The sequence below is a fragment of the Artemia sp. Qi Xiang Cuo genome, chromosome 19, assembly GCF_049724085.1.
Source record: "Artemia sp. Qi Xiang Cuo chromosome 19, ASM4972408v1, whole genome shotgun sequence".
NCBI lineage: Eukaryota > Metazoa > Arthropoda > Branchiopoda > Anostraca > Artemiidae > Artemia > Artemia sp. Qi Xiang Cuo.
In genome coordinates this window covers 35,539,493-35,551,394 of record NC_142812.1, presented here as the reverse complement: position 1 = coordinate 35,551,394, position 11,902 = coordinate 35,539,493, and the positions used below count along the sequence as shown (strand labels likewise).

At 33.1% G+C, this 11,902-nt stretch overlaps 1 protein-coding gene across 1 annotated transcript; it reads left to right on the top strand.

Annotated features, from left to right (window-relative positions):
• The first annotated feature begins 11,084 nt into the window (after window positions 1-11,084).
• Window positions 11,085-11,423, top strand: LOC148940783 (uncharacterized). Its single transcript, XM_089105074.1, has one exon. The coding sequence runs from the start codon at window positions 11,085-11,087 to the stop codon at window positions 11,421-11,423; it is 339 nt and encodes a 112-aa protein (XP_088961200.1).
• Window positions 11,424-11,902: the final 479 nt, after the last annotated feature.

Genomic DNA, 11,902 nt, shown 5'->3' with positions numbered 1-11,902 from the left:
AAACTTACACACACACACAAAATATTACACACACACACAAAAACTTACACACACACAAAAACTAACACAAACTCACAAAAACGTACACACAAATACAAAAACTTACACACACAAAAACTTACACACACACACAAACTTACACACACACATAAAACTTACACACAGAAAAAAACTTACACACACACACAAAAACTTACACACACACACAAAAACTTACACACACACAAAAAAACTTACACACACACAAAAAACTTACACACACAAACAAACTTACACACACACAAAAACTTACACACACACAAAAAAACTTACACACACAAAAAACTTACACACGCACAAAAAAACTTACACACAAAAAAACTTACACGCACACAAAAAAACTTACACACACACAAAAAACTTACACACAGACAAAAACTTACACACACACAAAAACTTAAACACACACAAAAAAAACTTACACACACACACAAACTTACACACTTACACACAAAGACTTACACACACAAAAAACTTACACACACACAGAAACTTACACACACACAAAGACTTACACACACACAAAGACTTACACACACACAAAAACTGCACACACACACACACACACAAAGACTTACACACACACAAGGACACACACACACAAAGACTTACACACACACAAAGACTTACACACACACAAAAAAACTTACACACACACAAAGAACTTACACACACACAAGAAACTTACACACACACAAAAGACTTACACACAAAAAAGACTTACACACACACACAAAGACTTACACACACACAAAGGCTTACACAAACACACAAAAACTTACACACACAGAAAGACACACACACACACAAAGACTTACAGACACACACAAAAACACACACACAAAGACTTACACACACAAAAGCTTACACACACACACATAGACTTACACACACACAAGATCTTGCACAGACACATAGAAACTTACACATACACACAAAAACTTACACACACACAAAGACTTACAAACACACAAAGACTTACACACACACAAAAGACTTACACACAAACACAGAGACTTACAGACACACAAAAGACTTACAGACACCCACAAAAACTTACACACACACACACAAACTTACACATACACAAAGACTTACACACACACACAGAACTTACACACACACAAAGACTTACACACACACACAAAAAGATTACAAACACAAAGACTTACACACACACACAAAGACTTACACACACACAAAGACTTACACACACACAAAACTTACACACACACACAAAAGCTTACACACACATAGAAACTTACACACACAAAAAAGCTTACACACACACAAAAACTTACACACACACACACATAAACTTACACACACACAAAAAAAACTCACACACACACACAAAAACTTACACACACACAAAAAATTACACACACACACAAACAATTAGACACCCACACACAAAAAATTACACACACACACAAAAACTTAAAAACACACACAAAAACTTACACAAACAAAAAAACTTACACACACACAAAAACTAAAACACACACAAAAACATACACACGCACAAAAACTTACACACACACAAAAACTTACACACACACAAAAAATAATTACACACACACAAAAAACTTACACACACACACAAAAACTTACACACACACAAAAACTAACACACACACAAAAAAAATGATACACACAAAAAAACTTACACACACATAAACTTACACACACAAATAAACTAACACACACACACAAAAACTTACACACACACACAAAAAATAACACACACAAAAAAAAAAAAGAACACAAAAAAAACTTAAAAACAAACAAAAAACTTACACACACACAAAAACTTACACGCACACAAAACTAACACACAAAAAAAAAATTACAAACACAAAAACTTACACACACACACACACAAAAACTAACACACACACAAAAACTTACACACACGCAAAAAATGACACACACACAAAAAAACTTAGACACACAAAAACTAACACACACACAAAACTTACACACACACACAAAATAACACACACAAAAAAGCTTACACACACACAAAAACTTACACACACACATAAACTTACACACACACACAAAATCTTACACACACACAAAAAAACTTACACACACACAAAAACTTACACACACAAAAACTTACACACACAAAAAAAAACCTACACACACAAAAAAAAACTTAAACACACACAAAAACTTGAACACACACAAAAACTTGCACACAAACAAAAACTTACATACACAAAAAAAACTTACACACACACACAAAAACTTACCCACACACAAAAACTTACACACACAAAAAAAACTTAGACACACACAAAAACTTACACACACACAAAAACTTACACACACACAAAAACTTACTTCAAGTTCTCTTCTGAAAATTTTTTCTTAGAGAAGAGAAAAAAGTTAGCTCAATTCTGAAATTTACCAATGAAAATGAAAAAGCTTCCATTTCAGTTCATAATTTCTCAGACATAAAAATTTGAAGTTTAGTTCAAAATTTTTCCGTAGAAGATAGGAATGGTTATACTATGATTGTGATTATTTTCCATGAAGATAAAAAGTTTCACTTTATTTCTAATTTTTCTTAAATTCAGTTCCGATTTTTCTCAAAGAGATGAAAAATTTAAAGTCCTGTTCCAAATTTTTCATAGAAGATAGAAAAAGTTATACATTGATCGTGAATATTCGATATGAAGATAATGTGCTACCCTTTAATTCTGAGTTTTCTCAAAGAAGTGCAAAATCTTCAAGTTCTCTTCTGAATTTTCTTAAGAAAGAGAAAAAAGTTAGCTCAAATCTGAATTTTACCAATTGAAATGGAAAAAATTTACAAATCAGTTCTTAGTTTCTAAAAGGCATAAAAAATTTATAGCTCAGTTTTAAATTTTTCCGTAGAAGATAGGAAAATTTATACTATGATTGTGATTATTTTCCAGTGAAGATAAAAAGTTTCACTTTAATTCTAAATTTTCTTAAATTCAGTTCCGATTTTTCTCAAAGAGATGAAAAAATTTAAAGTTCTGTTCCAAATTTTTCATATAAGATAGAAAAAGTTATATATTCATCGTGAATATTCACCATGAAGATAAAAGTTCCACTTTAATTCTAAATTTTCTCAATGAAGTACAAAATGTTCAAGTTCTCTTCTAATTTTTCCTGGAAAATAAAAAGGTTCCACTTCAGTTCTGGTTTTTTTCTCAAAGAGATGAAAAATTTAAAGTTCTGTTCTAATTTTAAATTAAATTTTAGCTCCTTTGTCTTATAGATTTACCCCTCAAATTTTTAAATTAGAAAATGAGTGACTCGTTCTATTATTAAAGACAATCGTTCAAACTCGTTCTTCTAGCCTCCAAAACAATAGGTCAGGTTAGGTTAGGTATAAATAAATATTAATAAATAAATAGAAACATTTCTCCATGTTTAAGTTAGGTTAGGTTAACTTCTCATGAGCGCTCATGATAAGTTAACCTACCCTTTTCCGGCGAGTATGGTTAGGTTAGATTAAATTATGTTAGATTAGGTTAGGTTAAGTTAGGTTATCCTACGTACGCTTCACTTAGGTTAGGTGAGAGACAGGCAAAAAGTTAGGTGTATGGTTAGGTTAGACTAGATTAAGTTAGGCTAGGTTAGCCTACGTACGCGCGCGTACGTAGGCTAACCTAGCCTAACTTAACCTAACTTAATCTAGTCTAACCTAACCATACACCTAACTTTTTGCCTGTCTCTCACCTAACCTAACCTAAGTGAAGCGTACGCAGGATAACCTAACCTAGCGTAATCTAACCTAATTTAATCTAGCCTAACCTAACCTAACCATACTCGCCGGAAAAGGGTAGGTTAACTTATCATGAGCGCTCATGTCTTGGTGAACTTAAAACTGAAGTGGAAGCTTTTTATTTTCTCTGGAGAAATTAGAATTGAATTGTATTCTTTGGTAAAATTCAGAAGAGAACTTGAATATTCACGATCAAAGTATAACTTTTCCTATCTTCTATGAAAAATTTGGAACAGAACTTTAAATTTTTTCATCTCTTTGAGAAAAATCTGAACTGAAGTGGAAAATTTTTATATTATTTTGGGAAAATAGAATTGATCAATAACTTATTTCTTTTTCATTGAGAAAATTCAGAATCGAAGTTGAACTTTTCTTCTTCCGGGAAAATAATTGGAACAGAACTTTAAATTTTTTCATCTCTTTGAGAAAAGTCGGAACTGAATTTAAGAAAATTTAAAATTAAAGTGAAACTTTTTATCTTCATAGAAAATAATCACAATCATAGTATAACTAATCCTATCTTCTACGGAAAAATTTAGAACTGAACTTTACATTTTTTATGTCTTGGTGAACTTAAAACTGAAGTGGAAGCTTTTTATTTTCTCTGGAGAAAATAGAATTGAATTGTGTTCTTTGGTAAAATTCAGAAGAGAACTTGAACTTTTCTATATTCTATGAAAAATTTTGAACATTATTTAAAATTTTTTCATCTCTAGGGGAAAAATCTGAAGTGAAGTGGAAAATTTTTATATTATTTGGAAAAATAGAATTGAACAATAACTTATTTCTTTTAATTGAGAAAATTTAGAATTAAAGTGGAACTTTTTATCTTCAAGGTAAGTATTCGCATCTAAGGTATAACTTTTTCTATCTTCTACGGTAAAATTTAGAATGGAACTTTAATTTTTGTGACTTTGGGGAAAGAAGAACTGAAGTGGAAGCTTTCTATTTTATCTTGTGAAATTAAAATTGAAGTGTTTTTTTCGTTGCAACTTAGTACAGAGCTTTAAGTTTTCGATATTTAATGAAAAATTTGGAAAATTATTTCATAATTGTTTCATCTCTTTGAGAAAAATTTGAAGTAAAGAAAAAAATTTTTATATTATTTTTGAAAACTAGTACTGAACCAAAACTTGTTTTTTTTCATTGAGAGAATTCAGAATTGAAGTTGAAATTTTCTTCACATCATTGAAAAATTTTAAAATTGGAGTGGAAAATTTTTATTTTATTTGGAGAAATTAGAATTTAATTGTGTTGTTTGGTAAAATTCAGTAGTGAGCTTGAACTTTTTTATCTTCTATGAAAAATTTGGAACAGTATTTTAAATTTTTTCATCTCTTTGAGAAAGATCTGAATTGAAGTGGAAAATTTTTATATTATTTTGGAAAAAAGACTATTAAAAAAAGTTGAATAAATATGCTGTGTTTTTTGGTTGCTTGTAATGAAAGCATGGGATAAAGTCTCAGAAGAAGTTGGAGTTGAAGGTAAGATTAATAGGCTAATTTAGATGGTTTGGCCTAATTAAAAAAAAAATATAGACTAGTTTATTAGTTTTGTACAGTATAGCCTAGGTTCTGCACAGTAAGGTCTTTATTGGACATAGCAGCTAAATATATAGACTTGCATGGGACAGGTTACTCTGGCAGTCACGCTTTTGAGTAGGCTAGTCAATTTGTTTCTGAGCAAGAAAAGAAGTCACAAAGAAAAAAAGGTCAATATCTACGAAATCATATTATTGAGTTAGGAATAAAGTGAATACACCATTCGATGCCTTTTTCATGCTGATTACGAATATAATAAGCATTTCTATCGGAAATGAATTTCAGCCCCCCCCCCTATAGAGGCTATATCTAACCTAACCTAACCTAACCAAACCCTGAATTTGTATATATAGGGGAGGGGGGCTGAAATTCATTTCCGATAGAAATGCTTATTATATTCGTAATCAGCATAAAAAAAGGCATCGAATGGTGTAATCACTTTTGTCCTAACTCAATAATATGATTTCGTAGATATTGACCGAAAAAAATGTAAAATACCATTTGATTTCTTGCTTACATCTATTTTTAAATGTCATGATTACTGATAATTTTAATGTGTTCCCACTCCCCTTAGCCTAACATGTCAAGATATAGGCTTTGACCTATGCTATTAAAAAAAAGTTGAATAAATTGCTAATTTAGATGGTTTGGCCTAATTAAAAAAAAATATAGACTAGTTTATTAGTTTTGTACAGTATAGCCTAGGTTCTGCACAGTAAGGTCTTTATTGGACATAGCAGCTAAATATATAGGCTTGCATGGGACAGGTTACTCTGGCAGTCACGCTTTTGAGTAGGCTAGTCAATTTGTTTCTGAGCAAGAAAAGAAGTCACAAAGAAAAATGTAAAATACCATTTGATTTCTTGCTTATAACTATTTTTAAATGTCATGATTACTGATATTTTTAATGTGTTCCCACTCCTTAGCCTAACATGGCAAGATATAGGTTTTGCCCTAGTCTATTAAAAAAAGTTGAATAAATATGCTGTGTTTTTTTTAAATTCGCTTTACTGATGTTACATTCTAATTATTAGGAGTAAACCAGCTTTTAAAGATACTAACAAACCCATAGAGTCAGTGATTTTTTTTTTATTTTGCCCAGGATATGTCCAGTTAAGAAGTTGATGGTGATGTACATTGCAAAGTATATCTGGAAAACTTAGGCTGTTTACATTAACTTGTTGGCTAAAAGAATGTAATTTGATGTTTGTTTCAATGTTTTATTTCCAAAAATGTTAGTCTAAATGCCACCATTCTAAATGTACCCATACCCTAACTTCAGATTTCGATTGGTACCCCTAGGCTAAATAGTAGACTTGATTCTAGAACTGTTGTTATAAAGCAAAAACACAAAAAAACAACAGTAAAATGAGTTAACCCATGCAAAGAGTTGAGGTTTATCAAACACTTTTAATTTTTCCCAGTCCCTTCCCCTAAAATAACAAAGTATAGGCCTTGCATTAAGCTATTAAAAAAGCTTAGTTAATATGCTGTTGTTATATTTGTTAAATTAGCTCTATTGATGTTATGAACTAATTATTGTAAATAAATCAGCTTAAAAGGATAATGGCAAACCCATAAAATAAATGAAATTTTTTATTTTGCCCAGGCTTTACCCAGTTATGGAGGAGGGGAGGGGGAGGCGCCCCGGAGACAATACACTTGGAAACAACAAATAAATGGACCTTGAAAATACATCAAAGTGAGAAAAAACCTGTTTTTTCATTTTCAGTGACAAAAACCATAAATTGCTGTTGACATGCAAGAAAAACAACAAATAAATTAACTACCACTCATAACCGTCCAAGAGACATCCATAAAAGTGAGAAAAATTCTGTTTTTTCATTCTCAGTGACAAAAAACCATAAAACAGACATAAATGGCTGTTGACATCCATGAAAAACAACAAATAAATTGACTAACACTCATAACCGTCCAAGAAACATCCATCAAAGTGAGAAAAATCCTGTTTTTTCATTCTCAGTGAGAAAATCCATTCCCCTAGGGAGGCTATGCACATATATGGTGTGGGCGTGGGAGTACTAGGGTCCTTTCTACTGGTAATCGCTCGGCGCAAAATCAGGACTATTGGGTGGGCGGTCTAAAACTTCCCAGTCAAAACTTCAACAAATTGCGGGTCTAACAAGCAATGTGAGGTCTTGCATTGTCATGAAGAAGGACAATTCCCTTTGTTACCATGCGAATTTTTTTTTTTTTTTTTTTTTTTTTTAATCACTGCAGATCTTTTTGTGGGTTAGACAGTAGGTTTCTGCATTGTTGGTGGTTCCTCGTTGCATGAAGTCGAAAAAAAAAAAAATCACTATGTCTATTCCAAAACACGAATGCCATGATTTTGTGCTAAGAGAGAGTCTATTCGACCTTCAAATTTCCAGGGGAGTGTGTGTGTTTCCATTCCATGTTCTGATGCCCCAATTTGAGCGTCATGTGCAAAATCCATGTTTCGTCTCCAGTTCAACCGGTTGCCACCTCAGTGGCAACCGTTACAATCATGACGACTACGTAAAAACGGCAGTTGAACTCTTGGTTATTGGAGCCGGCAGCAAGCTTTTATGAAGAGTTTACTTTAAAATTAGTTGAGAGATATGATCAGTGTTTGAAAAAACTTGGTAAGTATGCTGAAAAACAGAGTAACTTATTTACTTTCTGAAAATAAATGAACTCTTTTGAAATTGTCTTTGGTTATGTACTTATGTTCAAACGGACCTTGCTTTAAATAACGCCTCGTATATCCAGAACGAAAAAAGGAAAGAAGGGCAAAGGCAAGCTATTTCAGCTGATCGTAAGAATCAGGAATCAGGAATTCCAAGCGTTGACTGCTCCTGTCTTCCTTCTCCAGGCCATTCAAAGCAGACCACTTGTGTTTGGAACTAAGATCACATTTTTTTTTTATTCTTCTCCACTATTTCCGATTCAACACAAAGAAGTTTAAACTTACAGTGCCATATCTCCTTGTTGTCCCCTTGTGTCAAATCTACCAAGGTCAATTTCAAAAGTAGAAAATTTCAACTCGGTTATCTTAGCACTAAGAGGATTTTTGACAAACCCTAAAGTTCTACTTTTTCCAAATTTCTGAAACCAGCTGACAAAAAGCTTCCCTCATATTTGAAATTTTTTTAAAATGGTGTTTATCAATAGAGGAATTATTTTCTTGGCGATACTTCAGCAGGCTCGGAGAATGAAATAATATTTCCCTTTCGATATTCTGGGGAAAAATTAATATTTTTTTCCAATGTAATCGCTTTTTCTAACATATAAGAAATAAGTTTCCTTTCCCTTGTAGTTTACCATTAAGCTGATTTAGATGATGCGTGACGTCTAACATGACATAAAAGTTTTGGATCCACTAATCATTGGTTAGTTCTGTATATTGAACGCCCTTCTCAAGGAGAAATGCACTAATTTCTGCAAAAGGGATACGAAACGTTTTGAAACGTCCCCTCTTAATAACCAACTTACCTTGTTATGAAGTAGAAGATCAGCGTACTCACTCTCAATTTCAAACAAAAAATCTTTGAACTGGCTATGGTTAAGAGCTTTAGCTAAAACTAAATTGACAATTGTAACCACTAATTCCATAAACTTGCAAATTTCTTCCGGGAATGTTTTGCACACGAAACACTTCTTGATGAATGATAGACCAGTAGTTTGGTATTGATTTTTTTTTTTTCAAAATAACAACAAACCGTTTTTCTTACGCTGGTTATACTTTTGGCTCCATCTGGTGAAATCAGAACAGTTTTATCGAGGGGAATATGATGTTTATCCATACACTCAATCAAAGCACTTGCGATATCTTTTCAACAGTCTGACCGTCTGACCTTTGAGTAGTAATAATCCTAAAAGTTCTTCTTTGGGGCCTGAATGAGAAATAAGTCTTACAAAAAGTAAAATTTTTGTTGTATCATTAATGTCACAAACTTGTCAACTGCTATTGATACAGCCGAAACCAGCTTCAGATCTTCCATATGCTGTGTGTTTATATTCGAACAAATTTTAATTGTTCTTATTTTAATGGTTTTAGAAGACAATGGTAAATCTTCAATTCTTTTCAAAATATGTGCATTGTTCTTAATATCTTTCAACTTTTCAACAAAAATCTTTTCAACAAAAAATTATACATGTTCCCAATTTATAGAAGAACTTTAATTTATTAAAATAAAATGCTACTTTTTTCTTACCAAGTTTAAAAAAACATTAAAATATTATTGTGCCTTCCGTGGATATGTGTGTCAGAGCCGCACTTCAGGGACCAAAGAGCCAAATGCAGCTCTGGATCCACACTTTGCCACCCACTGCCCTAGACTATTGTAAATATCGTTTGTGATTATAAACAAAAATCAAGGTGGGAAAATTTGTCACAATCGGCTGTTTTGTTCGCCCGCGTCTTCCCTCTTCATGTTTGGTGCACTCTCATGTCCCTCTACGCCCTAAGATTTTATTGTGTTTTTCTATTAACCTGGACTGTTTTAAAAATCGTGTGTGCTTATAAACAAAAATCGAGATGGGAAAATGTGTCACAATTGGCTGTTTTGTTCGCTTGCGTTTTCCCTCTTCGTCTTTGTTTCACTCTCACAACCCTTTTCGCCCTAAAATCTTTTTAGTTTCTATTACCCCAGACTATTGTAAATATCGTGTGTGCTTATAAAAAAAATGGAGGTGGTAAAATGTGTCACAATCGGTAGTGTTCTTGGATTCTTGTTCATAGCTCTCTGCTCCCCGCAATCACCTGTAGTTGCTGTTTTTTTTTAATGCCTTATTAATTGCATGAGTGCTAGTGATTGTAAAAGAGCTTGGAAGTGAACAAAGTGATTAATTCCATATCGAATGCATAATATATAATATGAAGGAACGCTATTCCTTTGTTTACTTTTTTACGTATAGCAGTGGCGAACCTAGCGAGGGAAGGTGGCAACTTTCAGGAATTTTCAGCCCAAATATCGTCCCGTCATCCCGTGTAATGGCCCTTCTTTCGGTTCGTCCCAATTTTCACACCAAATCAATTGCAAAATTTTCCTGAAAAAATTTGTTCCCGGGTAATATGGGCTTGAGAAATGAAATAATATGTTACATATCTGTTCTACTTACACTACGTGTCTCCCACATTTAGTTTTCTAATTTTTTCAACTCATACTGTCAAAGAAAGGTTTTTGACCTTTAAATCTTTCATTCTTTTCTCTATCATACACTGACATGTAAACATTCAATTTTTAGATTTACATTTAGATTTACTTTAATAAACATTTAGATTTATAATGGGGCATTATAACCTAACTGTCTCATCCTTAGCGTCGTTAGTTAATAAAAAAAAATTCAAAAACATAAAGATCACGTCAATAGTAAACTTTTTTGAAGTTATATTTTAATTAATTTATTTAATGTGATCAATGAAAAAAAAAATCAAATAACGTTTCCCCCTTGCAGCCTTGGTCTCATTAAAGAAACACACTACTATTACTATATCTTACAAAATACTCTAAGACATACTCTGCAATATTCTTTTAAGATCATAAATACTCTACTATTACTATATTTTACAAAATACTGTAAGACATACTCTGCAATATTCTTTTAAGATCCATAAATTTAGCTTCCCGGATAAAATTGTCAGAATTATATTGGCGTTATATGATGAACAAATGTGTGCTGTTCGAACTGATGATGGGGACTTGACTGAGTGGTTCAAGGTCAACTCAGGCGTTCGACAGGGGTGAATTATGTCCCCAGTACTGTTTGCAATGCTCATTGATTTTATACTGCGGACGTGCAACTTCATAGGTGGCATCCAGTTGAATGAAAATCGCACTTTATTTGATGCAGACTTCGCAGATGTCGATATAACGCTCCTTTCTCGATTAAGAGAGGAGCTTCAGTACAACATAAATGAGCTCTCGAAAGTAGGAAAACGAATAGGTTTGGCAATAAGCACGGAAAAGACGAAAATAATGCACAATAATGTGAATAAACTATCTGCTGAGCCACTGACAGTTAAAGCAAAGGAAATTAAAGAGGTAGAGATGTTTAGATATCTTGGGAGTCTAGTGAGCACCGATTGAAGCCTCGAGCATGAAATTGCCATACATATCGCGTGCGCAGGAAGCGCCTTTGATAAGTTAAGAAATGTTTGGAGAAGTGCCACTTTCTCTTTGAAGCTGAAACTGAGGCTCTTTAATAGTAATGTCCTATCAGTACTAACGTATGGTTCTGAAAGCTGGGCACTGACAAAACAGCTGGAGAAAAAAAAATCCAAAGTTTTGAAAATAATTGTCTTCGACGGATTCTCGGAATCAACTGGACGGACAAAATTACCAACTCATTCATTAGAGAGAAGACTAAACAGCCACTCGTTATTGACAAAGTCATAAGCAGTTGATGGCGATATTGCGGAAATATGGTTAGAATGGGCAGCAATCGTCTGCCTCATGATGTTTGGTTTGGTGTTGGACTTCTTCAGGAGTTTGACGGCACGGACGACAGAAGGCTACGCTTGGACGATGCCTAGAAAAAGACGCAGCGCTCTCAAGAACAACCATTG

What these genes read in the sequence shown, in the direction of transcription:
- LOC148940783 (XM_089105074.1), top strand. Translation starts at nt 11,085, where the DNA reads ATGTCCCCAGTACTGTTTGCAATGCTCATTGATTTTATACTGCGGACG.